General features: G+C 40.2%; 1 protein-coding gene across 1 annotated transcript; it reads right to left on the bottom strand.

Moving 5' to 3' along the window:
- Positions 1 to 2176: 2176 nt before the first annotated feature.
- On the bottom strand, positions 2177 to 16307 carry LOC115136187 (keratinocyte-associated transmembrane protein 2-like). The gene is made up of 3 exons (XM_029671726.2): positions 15802 to 16307; positions 4950 to 5863; positions 2177 to 4169 (listed from the first exon to the last, which is right to left on the bottom strand). The coding sequence occupies exons 1-3, from the start codon at positions 15917 to 15919 to the stop codon at positions 4035 to 4037; spliced, it is 1167 nt and encodes a 388-aa protein (XP_029527586.1). The 5' UTR covers positions 15920 to 16307; the 3' UTR covers positions 2177 to 4034.
- Between the last annotated feature and the right edge of the window lie 651 nt (positions 16308 to 16958).

Below are 16958 nucleotides of genomic sequence, written 5' to 3'. Positions count from 1 at the left end.
ATTAGAGTTCTCCTCAGGGGACAAGTTTCTGATAGAATAACGCTATTGCATCAATGTTTGGTATCTAACACACATTTCTGTATTCAATTAACTGGTTACTGTTGGAGAGAGATCCATATACAGTGGGGCAAAAAAAGTATTTAGTCAGCCACCAATTGTGCAAGTTCTCCCACTTAAAAAGTTGAGAGGCCTGTAATTTTCATCATAGGTACACTTCAACTATGACAGACAAAATGAGGGGAAAAAATTCAGAAAATCACATTGGCCCTCAAATCGGACTGGCCCTCAAATCATTGTTCTTTGTGTTTTCCTCATGTTCCTGGGCAGGGCCTGCATCCAGAAACACAGCATCCATGAAAATATAATATATCCTAACTATTGCCTACAACAGCAACCTTCCTCCAACAGGCCCTGACACCTAGCTAGCTTGTCAATGAGGCACACCTTGACCTCCCTGGGAAGATAAAGCAACAGCCAAAACATATACATCTGATATGTGTGCTTTGATAAGCATTGGCTGTATTCCAGTTGTTTTATCTATCTGCGGAGGGAGGCTTGCCCCCCGGTTTCCAGTCCATATATTGACCTATCAGCATGGGGAGCCCCCCGTAGGTGAAACACCCACCTACCGACTGCAGACCAAAATAACAAAACAAAAATGCCCAATATCAGCCTTAATCAACCATCCTGCATGACCTTGGCATCCCATGTTATCAATATCACTGCAGATTTGGGTTTACCTTCTGTCAACGCTTTGCCAATTTGTTTTTTTATTTACCCACTATCATGTGCTTTTGTGAAGCAATGGAATCTTTGGTTTCACTTCAATTGACAGCATTGAGGGTTCATGAAATCAACCATGTAAATAATTAAGTACATTCTACTTACTTACACGGTTATTAATTAGCCTACTCTGTGCTTGCCAGGTTTTAGGATGATAGGCATATCCATTCAAGCTAAAACAGTTACCAAGTTATTTTCTTTTACTTAAGTTGGAAGCTTCCCAGAAGTGCCCTTTTGAATGTTCTCAAGCGTAGGTGCTGTTTAGTCTGCTCATCACTGAGTTGTGCCTCTACTGCCATCCAGTGGTGATGTGACCAACTCCAGCCTCATGTCTATCTGTAGAACAGGCCCTTTACCTCCCTCAAGACCTACCCACAGGACCCAACTCATATCAACTCAGTAATGTCATCATTCAGTTAATAAAAAATGTTTGAATGTGTTTCATCATCACATACATTTCACTGCACACATCCAGTGTGTGTTGTTTTACAGGATCAGCCATAGTAGTAAGGGACCCCTGGAGCAAATTAGGGTTACTGTAGGTGCCTTGCTCATGGGCATATATAGTTTTCACCTTGTCGGCTCAGGTACTCATCCAGCAACCTTTCGGTTACTAACCCAACGCTCTAACATAGGGGTGTCAAACTCATTCCATGCAGGGCCATGGCTGCAGGTTTTAGTTTTTTCCTTTAATTTAAAACATAGACAAACAGGTGAGAGGAGTTCCTTACTAATCAGTGACCTTAATTAAGACCTTAAGGGAGAAGCAAAAACCTGCAGACAGTAGGCCCTCCATGGAATGAGTTTGACATGCTCTAACCAATAGGCTAACTGCAGCTCCATGCAGAACCATGAAAGGTCATAATGCCATTGACCAGGGGTGGGCAAACCCAGTCCTGGAGGGCCCGATTGGTGTCACACATCCCTACCAAACACAGCTGCTTAATCAAATTGCATTCTAAACTGAAGATGATTAGGTGATTATTGGAGTCAGGTGTGACACCAATCTCACCCCAAGGACTGGAATTTCCCACCCCTGCCATTGACACCGTTTAGGATTCAGGATTACTCACTAGGGAGCTGGCATAAATCAACGAACAAAGATACGACCCGTATAACTCAGAGCGAAGTATATTTCTGTCATCATGCAAGACAACTTTAGCAATGGAATGATTTAGCAGTTACTGTAAAGTCATGTGGTCATGACAGGCTCATTTCCACATACATTAATTCCCGTGTGGCTCAGTTAGTCGAGCATGGAGCTTTCAATCTGGGCGAGATCGTCTGCTAAATGACTAAAATGTAAAAATAAAAAGCATTAATTTCTCTTCACGATGAATACAACTAACTTTTTGATGACTCTTACAACCTGCTGTGGAGAAATTCAATTAGAAACAGATTAACATTTATTTAGTAGCAAATGAAGCATTACCAAGAGACAAAAAGGGACCCATATACAATTGTGTTTTATAGAATCTCTACAGTTGATTGCAAAAGCAGTGTTCATCCACCACATGCTATATGAAAGCTACACAACACCGTATCTGTTCCATGCATGACATCTCCATCTCATGCTTTAGCGATTGTCGTGACACCAGAGTGCGCACAGCTCCTGACAGAGCTGAAATCCACCACCTATTTACAATGTTTTAGCCTCGTCCCAGATTTAGGCTGTTTACACGGGAAGCCCAAATCTGATATTTTGTTGATTAAATTGGCCTTTTAACAAATCAGATCAGCTCTGAAAAAGATCTGATGTAATTGGTGTAAAGACCAATTAGTGGAAAAAATATCAGAATTAGGCTGCTTGTGTAGACGCAGCCTTTGTGCCCTTTCCAATGCCATCGCTCATTGTCAAGGCAAACATGCTCGTCATGACAATGAGTGACAAGTTGGCACGTTAGCATAAACGGACTGGCACTCAGGCTAATGCTTCTTCTCTGTACTGAAAAGACAGTGGAAATTTAACAGCGATTGACAAGTGCATGAGAATTGATAATTCTGGATTCATGTCACAGGATAATGGCATTAGAACTGAAGGCTCGTTAAGGTAATGACGAGTGAGCAACGGTGGTTATCGTTTCCTCCAGACTGAGTCTACGTCCCAAATGGTAACCCATTCCCTACACAGTGCACTACTTTTGACCAAAGCCATAGGGCCCTGGTCAAAAGTAGTGCACTACATAAGGAATAGGGTGCCATTTGGGATGTACATGCCCCCAGAGCGGGGACAGAGAACTGATTGATCTAAGGTAATCGGTGTCCAAGTGGTGCTTTACATGCACATTAGGCCACATGAAGAGTGCAGATTTCTGATAAAAAGAGAAGAATGAAGGACCTAACAAATAGAAAGGAGGACCAGTCCTGGGATAAGTGTATAGCAATCTGAGCAAAGTGTTAAGACCAGTACAATGCCAGATTATGGAAAAATACAATTACAAGGAATAACTGCCACCATATCAATGTGGTGGTGTGTTCACGCATGTCTACAAAAGTCAAGGGAGGATGGATTTAGCGTAAGAAAGAACCACAACATAAATAATTGTCAGTATTGCTGTAAAAAAAAAAAAAAATCTGCATTTTTTATTAAGGTCTATAATTGTAGTATAGTTTTCCAACTCCAGTCCTCCAGTACCCCCCAAGTAGAAACCAGGTGTGCTTGTCCGGGGCCATAACAAAAATATGTTTTTGGGGGGGTACTGGAGGACAGGATTTGGGAAACACTGGTGTAGTATACTGTATTCCTACAATATGAACTTCTACAACTACAAATGCTTTGTGGCTAATAAATACAAATAGCCTTCCTTCATTGCTAGGCAAACTAGTTACTAACAAGCAAAATATCACAACATATTTATCTTGATATTGATTCTGACAATCTATACATCCAAATTTTCTGTGTGTGTAATCTGCAAAAAAAAAGGAGAGCAAAACTATATTAAGGACAGTAAGGCTTAAACATGGTGGAATGTTTTTCATATAGACCAGTGTAATTGTCACCCAAATAAATCATTTCAAAACTCAGAGTATGGTTAACAAAACAAAGTAATATTTCCAACGTACTTGGATGAACATTGAAAACGTGTAGGTTATCGATTACAGAGATGAAGTACCATCAAACTCCCTCCTGTCCAGGATTGTCCTGAAGCAAGAGGAAGTGGGGCAAGCTTGTGAGCAAGCGAGCATGTCAACAATGCAGCCGGAAACAGGTTTGTTCAATTCAGGTCAGTCTTTTCGCCTTCCTTCTCTGCTCAGAAAATGTAATCTTGAGTCATCTTGAGGGAAGGCATGGCGTCGTTGACATTCTGGTCCAGCCGATGGTACTCCACATTGTTGCGAGAGCACAGGCCGTCCCTCCAGCGCCGACTCTGGGCCAGGAGGAAGATCTGGAGAGAGGGGGATATTCAAATTGACCTTTAACCTTTTTTAAATGGTAACCTAAACCAGTATTCATAAAGAGTCTGAGTTGCAGAGCTGATCTAGGCTCAGGCCCTCTCTATCCATGTAATCATACTCTAAAAAGGGAAAAATTATCCTAAATTAGAACTACTCTAGAATGCTTCATACATACAGACCAAAAAGTAACCGCACTAAGCGCTATCAGGATGATTGTTGTGTGTAGATTGATGAGGACAAAACTCAGTACATGTTGCACGGTATGTACACAAGTCCTAGAAACTGAAAAATGTCCCAGATCTTCCATGGCCTACATACTCATACATGTCACCCAATGAGCATGTTTGAGATGCTCTGGATTGACGTGTACAAAAGCGTGTACCAGTTCACACTAATATCCAGCAACTTGGCACAGCCATCGAATAGGAGTGGGCCAACATTCCATAGGCCACAATCAACAGCCTGATCAACTCTGTGTGAAGGAGATGTTGCACTGCATGAGGCAAATGGTGGTCACACCAAATACTGACTGATTTTCTGATCCACACCCCTACCCTTTTTATTTAAGGTATGTGACCAACAGATAAATGTGTATTCCCAGTCATGTGAAATCCATAGTTCAGGGTCTAATGAATTCCTTATATGAACTGTAACACAGTAAAATCTTAAATTGTTGCATGTTGCATTTATATTTTTGTTGAAGATGAGGTTCAGTACAGCAGAATACAACGGTCTTGAATGGACTAATAAAGTATTCTTCCTCTGCTTACCTTCCTCTTGTTGTGGTAGGTGATGTATACGATGGCCACCAGGAAGGCCAGGATGACCAAGTGGAAGAAGAAGTGCGAGTCCTCATCCTGGATGGTGTAGATGTTGGTGTCCATCATACGCACGTCTATCTTCCCAGCATTCACTGCTGGTCTGAGCACCACCGGTTCATCGTCTGCGTCCACCATGATGTCATCCTCCTCGTCGAAGTTCAGAGGAGCCTTAACTGCTGGCCCCAGGTCATAGTCGCCGTCATCGACGTCGTCGTCATTTTCTCTGTCGTACACGTCAGTCTCTGCCTGGGACTCTAGATTGTCCTCTTGATCATCCTCTGTAGGGTTCATGTGACCGACAAGCTTGGTGTTGGAGGCAGAGCTTGGTTTCTCCAGGGTGGGCTTGGATGTGATGGTGCTGATGGCTGGATCTGCAGCCATGGTAAAGGTGGCAGCAGCATCTGCATCAGTGGGATTGGGAAGTAGTTCTTGAGTAGTCCGTCCTGCTTCCTTGCCAACAGTTGTTTTATTAATAATGGCAGGGGATTCAGCTATAACCTCCCCTTTGGTGGCCAGTGCGACATATGCTGTAACGCCATCAATGGGTGCATCCTTGATGAGTGTGGTAGCATCCTTGATGGGTGTAGTAGCATCTTCTAAAGGTGTGGTAGCATCCTTGATGGGTGTGGTAGCGTCTTTGATAGGCGTAGCACTCTCATTGGGTGTAGCAGCAGCATCCTTTAGGTCTGATGTTACAGCCTTAGTGACTGCTGTTGTATCAACATCGATAGATGTTCTAGCTTTGTCATTGGTTACGGTGTCTGCCTTGCTGTCTGTTGTACCAGTGCTGACGGTTGCCAAAGGCAAGGAGTGATCCAAACCAACAACTCCTGGATTCAGAGGTGGTTGAACCTCAACTGAATCTGGAAATGAGAGAAATGGGAATTGAAAACAATCACCGCATTTAATTGAACATTTGGAACAATGTAGCCAGGTGAAATAGGCCTAATCAAATTTTACACGACACACATCTTATCATTCTGTGTCTGACCTGCAATGGTTGTCATTGCACCATCACTTTGCATGAGAACCTACCGTTAGTTTCTTTGCCCTCCAAGTTTCAGTATACATTTCTCACTGTATAAATGTGCAGTGTACAGCATGTACAGTAAATACCAGCTTAATTTATATGCAGGTCAAGTGTACAAGATGTTCAGTTGGGCTTCTAATGAGGGGGATGTTTGTTCTAGCACCTTCCATCTCAATCAATGACACGATTCAACTAGAGTCAACATGTTTTTTTTTACTCCTGGGACTTTTATAGGCGTCGTCCAAGCTGAGGGTTAAGCTGGCTGGGTGTGGAAAGTCAGAGGAATTGAGCCCTTAGCGGTCCCCATGAAGGGAGTATTCATTCCTGAGGCTACTGCCAGCATAAATATTTAATAAAAAGGGAGGCCTTTGTCGCAACGATCGCCTTACACATTCATTTGCGACTAAAACAAACTCTAAATAGTAAAATGACTGGAAATTATCCTCCGTCAGGCTTTGTAAAGGGAGGGACATCCCAATAATACGCAACATGTTGTCTACTGAAATGTTCCCAAGTCTAACGATTTCTTCCCTCTTGCAATGTCTCATCAATCTCTCCTACGTCTACATCAGAAATACTGTTCTCCTCACACGTTAAACACCGGTGTAGGACGTTAAACACCGGTGTAGGACGTTGAACACCGGTGTAGGACGTTGAACACCGGTGTAGGACGACACCTTTCTTTCTGTAACTCAAGAAACTCTGGGGCAATCCCAGCATCTCCTCACACAGTGTATGGGCTACTGTTAGATTTCTCACAGAGAAGAACACTTATTGACATTGCATGCTATCCAATATCCATTTGGATGCCTGTAAAAACAGGCCACATGGGTTCGCTTTCCCTGAATGTGGCATCAAGCAATGCTCCTAAGAGGAACTCTGAACAGTTCGGCTATGGCACACAAAGGGAACATAGACTGGCTATATGAGACGATAAGGCCAGAGATGTTAGCAAACTGTGATCTCTTCTCAAAATATGATTTTTGTAAGTCACTTTTAGAAGGCAATAAGGAAGCTATTGGAAAAGTATTCCTGGCCTCCTGAGTGGCGCAACGGTCTAAGGCACTGCATTGCAGCGCTAGAGGCATCACTACATACCCTGGTTCGTTCCCAGGTTATGTCACAACTGGCCGTGATTGGGAGTTCTATAGGGCGGCGTGTCGTTTGGGGGGTTGGCTGTCATTGTAAATAAGAATTTGCCTAGTTAAAAATATATATATATTTAAGTATTCCCATGAAGACAAGCTTTATATCAATCTCTAATACAGCATTGTCAGGTCAAACAGACATTAAAATCTTGTGCAGACAGAACCCCAGAAACTTAGAAAACTAGCTATAGGCCTGTCTTAGATAATGTCATACCCTTGTTGAAATTTCCTTGTTGGAAATGTCTAGCCTTGTGTAGCCTCTTATTTTAGAAAACAGTGACACTATTTCACTGACACGGATGCGTATTATTATTTCAGATATATGGTGAGGGACACCTGGTCACAGTCCCTCTTTTTCTCACACCTGAAATTAGAGTCCAGGACCCTCAAGGCGCACACAGGCTAGCTCGCCAACACCGAAGAGAGTAATCTATAGTGACTATTCTAAACACTAATCCATTGTGCTACTAGCTAGCCAACTACCTCTCTGTAGCTGGGATTCAAGTTAATGGCACGTGCACAAGTACAGTGAAATCCCTTTCTTGCTAGTTCGAAACCCAACAATGCAGTAATCAATATCTATGTAGCACTAAAAATAAAAAAGGTAGAACAAAAACACATGAGAAATAAAGGAAATAAGAACACGAGAAGTAAGCTAGCCTATATACAGGGTCAGTGCCAATACCATATTTACAATGTGCAGGGATACTGGAGTGATAAAGGTAGATATGTATAGGGGTAAGGTGACTAGGCATCAGGATATGATAAACCGAGTATCAGCAACATATGTTGATTGTATGGGAGTGTGTGTGCAGGCAGTATAAATGTGTGCATGTTGTGTGTGGTGTCAGTGTAGAGTCCGGTGAGGGTGCAAAAATAAAATGGTCAACTCAGTCCATGTAGACATTTTGTTAGCTATTTAGCAGTCTCAATTCGGCCCCAATAATGTACTGGGCTGTCCGCACCAACCTCTGTAGCACCACGCAATCGAGGGCGGTGCTGTTGCCATAATAAGCAGTGATGAAGCAAGTCAAGATGCTCTCAAATGGTACAGCTGTAGAACATCAGTGATTGAGAACCCACACCAAACCTTTTCCACCTTCACAACTGTGCGCGTTAGTGATTTGACACCGAGGAACTTGAAGCTCTTGACACACTCCACCGCAGCCCCTTCGGTGTGGATGGGGGCATGCTCAATTTTATTCCATTCCAGCCATTACTATGACCCTGTCCTCCTCAATTAAGGTGCTATCGGCTACCTGGGATTGTCACAGGTATTCCTCTTATCTAGGTGGATGAGGGCAGTGTGGAGTGCAATTGAGATTGCATTGTCGATGGATCGGTATGCAAATTGGAGGGGTTCTAGGATGTCTGGGATGATGGAGTTGATGTGTGCCATAACCAAACTTTCAAAAATCACTTAATGATTCTAGATGTGAGTGATAAAGGCCGGTAGTCAGTGTGACATGAAGCATTAGAGATCTTGGGAACAGGAATGAAGACATGTGGAGATTAAAGACTGGGACAAGGAGAGGTTGAAAATAACCATGAACTAGGCTTGGGCGATACCCCGTTATACGGTATAAAGGATCTATTTCGAAATACCGACAGTATGATTTTCAATTCTGTTTTTTGGGTGCGGTTGGGGGCACGTAGCTGCATGCTACGGCACTGCTTATTAGCTATAAGTTAAATATAACAAATCTAAGATGTCAAATAAACTATATCCAGCTCAGGGCTCCAGCTATGCATTTGGTTTGCTAACTTTCTAGATTAATGGCTTGACGTCAAGATCAAACTTCTTTGTTACAGCAGAGACATTGCTTGTGTGCACATTCAGCAATCTGCCGAGTCTTGCATCTCGCTTATCGCAATATCTGCAGTGCTGCTCATGGCAACGTCATTTCGTAGAGTCTACCTTTAAATTACACTTTCAGTATGCCATAAGAAATCGATTCAAATAATAGAAATAAAGAAACTTTCATTTAACGGTCATTCTTGTGGTAGTAATTTAAAATTTTCAATTTAAAGTGTACCAACTAAATTGCAGTGGTCTGCATTATATTTCTATTTTTGAAATGACACCCACCCTGTATTCAAGAGTATGCTGTGTTAACCAATGGTGGGCACAACGCACATAAACCTCAAGATTATGTAAATTAGGGTCCAAGCTACAACATATGTAAAAACGTTAATGTGTTTAGATAATTGAAGGGGGGGGGGATAATTTAACAGTTATCCAAATCAGAACTCCAAATTGGAAACTGGCATCTTTGTACAGCTGATTTCTAACCTGAAGATAACTGAAGTCCAGTGTCCTGTATTCATGGATGCCAAGGGGAAGTCAGGCTTCCCCAAATATGTGTTTCCTTCATTTTCTGTCAATTTGGAAGTAGCTGACTATAACCAGAGAAATCATGCAAGGGAGGGAAACAGCACCCCTGTCTCAGTATGTGTAGTCTTTGTATCCGATGCGGTCTGGAACAAGAGTATGACATGTTGATGCAGTAGCATTTGATTGATTGATGCAAGCTTAGCGCAACTGTGGGTTGTCCTAGCACAGTACCTTGGAACAGCCACATGATATTTAGCAACATTGATTGGACTAAATTGTTTATATCTTTATGTTTTTTCAGTGTATTAAAGTAAGCATATATAGCCTTGTTGATCTGATCATGTTTAAAGTTGAAATGGTGCTGGAATAGCAGACGCATTGCTCCTGTTGTCTTTGTGCTGACTTGACATAACGCCATGATTGTAAATCAGTAGTTTAGTAAATTGTCAAAAATAACTTGCTTGACCATGCTGCAGGCCAAATAACTGTTTGTTACATGCAATACTTACTTTGTGGACGTCACCTGTCAGATGTTGCTCTCGGGTTTTGTGATAAAACAAAAAACTTGTATTTATTCAACCACTGTGTGACTTGTCTTTGTTGTCAGATCCTTTTTGTTTATCACGGTGGCGTATGGACCAAGTTATTTAGCAAACATCACAACATAGGTTGTACTATGGCTTTTTTACTGCCTTGGCTTGCCCAGTGATTTTACCCATGCACCTCTAATACTGATGTAATGATTTGACCTTGTTTTTATCACCAGTTCCTGGAAAATAAGAGGTCAAATCATGACGTCAGTGATGTTCAGAGCTCTTGAAAGAGGCCCGAGTGGAGATGGCCCAAGATGGCATCACTTTGATCGGGTGTATTTGAACGTATGTCCCAATAAACTAGGAAGATTATGATCAATAATCAATGATTACTTATATGAAGTAACAGAAGGTGATTGGAAAACACTGAGATCACACTACTACATGGGCAGAAGAAACTGAAAAAGGCAAGGCATGGCTGAACAGATGCTTATCACCTCAAATCAAATTTTATTGGTCACATACACGTTTAGCAGATGTTAATGCGAGTGGAGCGAAATGCTTGTTCTTCTAGGTCTGACAGTGCAGTAATATCTAACAATTCCCCAACAACTACCTTATACACACACACACACATACGACTCAAGGGATGGAATAAGAATATGTAAATATATGGATGGCCAAGCAGCATAGGCAAGGTGCAATAGATGGTATAGGGTACAGTATATACATATGAGATGAGTAATGTAAGATATGTTCTTATTAAAGTGACTAGTGGTCCATTTATTAAAGTGGCCAGTGATATGAGTCTATGTAGGCAGCAGCCTCTCTGAGTTAGTGATGGCTGTTTAGCAGTCTGATGGCCTTGAGATCGAAGCTGTTATTGAGTCTCTCGGTCCCAGCTTTGATGCACCTGTACTGACCTCACCTTCTGGATGGTAGCGGGGTGAACAGGCAGTGGCTCGGGTGGTTGTTGTCCTTGATTATCTTTTTGGCCTTCGTGGCATCGGGTGCTGTAGCGGTCTTGGAGGTTAGGTAGTTTGCCCCCTCAGATGCTAGCAGTGAAACAAAAGCATGCAACCCACGTGAAGACTTTCCAGAACTCATGGCAAAAGAATCCTTATTTTCACCACTGCCACCGATGCAGAGTAAGTGCCCTCCTACCAAATACAGGGCAGTCAAATTGTTCTGCCAACCCTGACATTCAAGGCCATCTTTGAGAAACTGGCCATCATTGAAAAGACAGACTATTTTCAAATCAATGGTGTCGCTCTCAGCCACTGTGCAGCAGCTCCTCAATCAGGTGTCAACCCACAGCAAAAAAAAATGCTGACAATGGAAGCTGAAATACAGAAACTGCAATAGGTGAAATCTCCAACTGCGACAGAATGTCATGGAAGTCCAGCGCCACAGCCAGAGATGGAACCTTACACTGCATGGGGTGCGAGAAGAAGACGGGAAGAACATAGAGCGTTTTCATCGACATCCTCAGCAAAATAGCACCCAGGATTCGAGACAAGCTCCCGGACATCATCGACGTAGTGCACTGCCTGGGAAAGTGAAGGGATGACGGATCTCCACAGACAACCATCATGCGGTTCACAACAAGAATCTACAATGTTGTCGGAAAGAAGCCAACGAGTCCAGGCTTCTCATGGAGAATAAACTACACATCAGAGGCTCTCACTCCAGAAGATGCTGCTGCAAGGGGAAAACGTTGCCCAGTGGTAAAAAAATGCAAGAGAAGAAGGGAAGAGAGCATCTTTCAGCAGCCCTTCTGCATTTATTGATGGAAAGAAGATCGATTGCCAAGACGTCAAGTGTATGTCATGTGTACTGAATGTTTTGAAAACACTGTGCTCAGGTATATAGCTACATTGACTTAATCTATGTCGTCCTATTCTTTCTAAGTCAACTGAAAACGTTGAATTAGCTAAATTACTCGAGTAATACGTTGATTGTTATTTTTATATTCACTCTGTTTTATATCACCAGGTTGGTAAATGTGAATAAGGGTTCATCGGATTGATCACAACTACCTCGGTTTAGGGTAGTCCAGTTCTCTCTAAACGCAGGTTTCCTTACTAGCTACCTAGCTTAGTAGTTCAACTAGTTATTCATATCACTACACTGTAATTGTTTTATTTGTCAGGTTAGGCAACGTTTTGAATTCAATGCACTAAATATTGTATCTCCAAACGCCAGGGGTTTACAAAACACGAAATGTAGATTCCATTCTACTCCAGGAGACTCACTCCTGCGATTCAGATTCTAGTTTTTGGAAATCACAATGGGGAAATACTGCTTATTAGTCAGGGGTCTAACCACTCAGCTGGCACTATGATATTGTTTCATAAGTTTAGAGGTGATATTTCAAAGTCGTGTCCAAATATGGAAGATATTAATCTCCAATCGAAATAATGCGTGTTTTATTGTGTACAATTGTTAGATATTACTGCACTGTTGGAGCAAGCATTTTGCGACACCCACAATAACATCTGCTAAATGTGTGTATGTGACAAATAAAATGTTATTTGATTCTCACACCTGAAATAAGACTTTCTTTTTGGATCTTGCTGATAAGCTTACTGAGCTGCAAAACAAGTATACAAATACATGGCTTATAATAGCTGGAGACTTAATGAAACACCTCATAACTCTTTAGATAGATTTCCACCTAGACTAGCTCAAAGATCTCAGAATAGTAACACCACCTCATTTTGCAGTAAACTGACCGTGGTTGAACCATGGCCCTTCTTCAACACAAACTTAAATGAATACACCTGGTGTAATAGGTCAATGATGGTCAGATCCAGAAAGCATTTCTCCCCCACTTTTACAGTATGTACAAGAAGTCAAACATGCTCCTTTGACTGATCATAAAATGATATTATTGAAGTTAGAATGTTCTGAAAAATCCAATGGCATTCGAGGATTCCGGAAACATAATAATTCACTCCTAAATTATCCAGTTTTTAACACAGCATAAAGAACTTGTTCATAGACTTGTTCAATTCAAATTTAGAACCAAAGCCTGAAAGTAATTGAGAAATATTTCAATTCAAAAGTAAGACATCACCATTACAGTTAATAAATGACATGTTCTTTTAGAAAGGGATACCCTTACAGCAGAGGAAGAAACAGATCAAATGTACATTGAGTTATAGCTAAAGAGCTAAAAATGGGTTGAGGGTTAGAAAAAAAAAGCTATTTTTTTGCTCTTGAAAAAAGGAACTAGGAGAGAATCTCTTTCTACATTAAATATACCTTGTGTAAAGACCCCCAAGATCATCTCTAGCTTTGTGTGTTCTTTCTATGAAAATCTGTATACATCTAATTTTAGTAGAATGTGAACATTTTATGGAAAATGTCCATGATCATGTTCCAATTATTTCTGATGAGTTCAGGTCCATATGTGAAGATGAGTTTTCTGTAGTAGATTAGAGATGCTCTTAAATCTATGAAGAAGGGCAAAGGAACAGATGGTCTTTCTGTGGAATATTATTTACACTGTTGGGGACATTTAGAGGGACCAGTATTCAACATGTTCCTAGAATGTCTAGCGGTGATGATTACTACCATGAAACAAGGGGTTATTTCCTTAATACCATCATTTGAGACCTATTAAATACATATTATAAACATTTGCATATGCTAATAGACTTATATGGGCCAAAACCACTTCATTAATGAAACCCAAACAGGTTTCATGAAAGGTCGCCAGATCAGCTGTAACATTAGGTTAGCTTTAGACTTGATTATGCTGATTCAATTTACTCAAAGGCTATTATTTTATTCCTCAAATTTTGTAAACATTTGATACAATTGAACACAAATTCCAAAAACATACGTTGTACACTTCCGGTTTCGGGACTGTAAAACATCTAAGATATTTCATATTCAACATAGCTGAAATAGTGTATGCCAGGGTTGCACTTTCTTATTCCTTTTAGTTGTAGAATTACTATCTACTAGCATTTTAAACAACCCTGAATTAAAAGGGTATTTCAATATTTGGAAAATAAATACAAATCTAAATTAGCAGACAATACAGCTCGGTTTCTAAAAGACAAGGATCAAGTTGCTATTGCACTTATTATAAAATCATTCTCTTCTGCTCTGGATCTTAACTTCAATAAATGCGAAATATTATCCATACATAACTCAAATGACCAATCTGTTGAATATTCCAGTGAAAGAATGTGAAATATTTAGGGGTGCACATGGCGAAAAACCATATTTTCCATCAACATCTCAAATTCTCTCAGAGAATAAAGAAAATGAACTCCCTCTTTAATAACTGGTTCCTGCGTGACCTCTATTATTGGAAGGGTTTTATTGTCCAAAGCAGAGGGTCTGACGTTGTCTACCCTGCTCTATCGCTATTTGGAGCTGATCAAACCAGCAAGGATATCAATTAAACTTCCCTAGACTTTATTTTCAAAAAATATATATAAAAAAAAATAAGTCTAATATCAAACTAAAGAGCTGATGGTGGGCTTGAAGTGCTAGATTTTATTGATAACAATACCTTTCAAGTAAACTGGATAAAAAGGATGTATACTTAGCTCTGAATGTATATGGTACTTCATTCCCTGTCATATTTTTATGAAATTGGGTAGTCTTCAATTTGTGGAAATGCAACTATTCTCCAGCAAAATGACCCATCAAACTGTCAAAATTTAATGAACAAGCCCTTTTAGCCTGGAAACAATATTATGTTCACAACTTCTCCCCACACAAGGCACTTCTGTGGAACAACAAAGATATTGTTGTTAAAAAAGTCCATGTTCTTACCTAAGTGGTTTGAAAGAAATATTATATTTGTCCTTGATTTATTTGATAAAGGAGGAAATACTCTTATAGAAAGTTAATAGAAACATAACTACCAGTACATAATAAAGAATTTAATTCTACATGCAAAGCAATACCTTAAGGACGTACTCAATGAAATATCATCTGTGTTTCAGAGAACGTGTCAAGATAGATGCACAATTTGTTAGGTTGCCCCCTGCTGGATAATACATGTTATAACACATTATTAAGATTGTTTTTGGAGTTAAAAGTAATATCTCTCCTAGAGTGAAATTCTTCTAGAATGCATATACTGAAATTGAATGGAAGAAAGCTTGGTTGCTCCCTCAAATGTTCTATATCAAATCAAGTAAAATAAATTAACTTTAAATCTTGCACAAAATATACCCTTGCAATAACTTAACTTGTCTAAATGCATGGACTTAAGAGGACATATGCCTTTTCTGTGATAAAGGGGAAACTATTATACACATTTATGAGTGTGACTCCAGTTAATTTGGAGCGAGTTAAGTATTTACAGTTTTAATTTCATTAATAAGACCCATGTATTTACAATGAAAGATGTAATATGTTATTATTCAAATGAAATGACTGAATTTGTCCTTAATTTCTTAATTCTCTCGTAAATTGTATATGAAATTTGTCCCCAAATGCAATAGTTTTACTTTAAATCCAATATTTAATCTCTAGAATTAGTCAACCAAAAAACACTATTCTTACAATGCTATCATAGGTTTGTACAATTGTAACCCCTGACCTTATATTTATTTTAAGTACTTTAACTTTGAAACTAAATTCATGTGGTGATTTTTTTATTTTACTTTAATGTTATTTTATGTTTCTTCAGAGAAAATATAGGTGTAGTTCGAGTTGGAATACTCCCAACATAAAACTAAACATAAATATTCCATGGCAACTTCATGGTGAATATTAAACATACCGTTTTCGGGTTCCAGCGGTGCCGAAATACAGTTGAGAGGAAATAGTTCTAACAAGATAAACACAGCAAATGCACAGTGAATTGTCCAGTTACGTCTCGTCTCCCTGCAAGCCGCCATCTTCGTTGTGGGTGATTGTTGACGGACGTGGTTAAGAAGTGAAAAACTGACCGAGAACAGAAACAAGAAACACTGGCAGCATTCCAAACACTAAAATGACACACCCAATCCCCTCAGCCCTCAAATGAAGTGGACACTTCTAGTGACGTTCCATAACGTCTGACGAGTATACACTTGCAGGGTAAGGGGCGAAGGACGAAGGAATGATTTTTAAATGGACCGCCCTTGCCAGGAAATTTGTCACTCGTTCATCCCGCGATGATTGTTTTTTCAGCCACCGGAAGCTTGTGGGTGCTTTATATACTCTACAGTCAATTATGATTGCATGTCTACTTATATTAACTATATAATTATTAATATGCGTCTAATGTATGATAGCTAGCAAATTAATTAGCTAACTAACATTAGCCTGCCTAGCTACTTCTGAAGGACAATGTTTTATTTCTACAATTTCCAAAAGTTAACCAAACAAAAACATAATTACTTTTATGAGACGTGTTTGTGCATTAGTAGCACAATTTCTAACTTATTTACATGAGTTTTTACTTACACTTGTATGTTGACTCCATATTGACATTGAGGTTTTACGTTTTGGCAGAATTTTATTAGCGGATGTACAATCATCGCAAATTGAATTATGGGGCGTTTCAGGCCCCGAAGTGAACATAATTGTACACTCGCAAACTCTATTAAAACGAGGGCTGAGGGGCTTACGTTGCAAACTTCCCTTGCTTGGCTAATCATGGTCACATAATCATCCCCAGTTTACAATTGGGTCATTCATTCCCCATCCTCTCCCCTGTAACTATTCCCCAGGTCGTTACTGTAAATGAGAACGTATTCTCAGTTAGCTCTCCATGGTAAAATAAGAGTTCAATCAAATAAAAATACATTTTGTACTGATGACAAATATGTCCGCGGGAATTCCCCTGAGGGCTGAGGGTTCAAGGGCTGTCTACTTTGAGTTTGAAACGCAGGCATTGGCCCTAAACCCTCAACCCTTGAATTACATTTTACATTGTCACATCCGAGTGTACCT

This window comes from Oncorhynchus nerka, linkage group LG10 (assembly GCF_034236695.1).
Source record: "Oncorhynchus nerka isolate Pitt River linkage group LG10, Oner_Uvic_2.0, whole genome shotgun sequence".
NCBI classification, from domain to species: domain Eukaryota; kingdom Metazoa; phylum Chordata; class Actinopteri; order Salmoniformes; family Salmonidae; genus Oncorhynchus; species Oncorhynchus nerka.
Note: the sequence above shows the minus strand (reverse complement) of the source record. Positions and strands in the feature narration are given on the sequence as shown.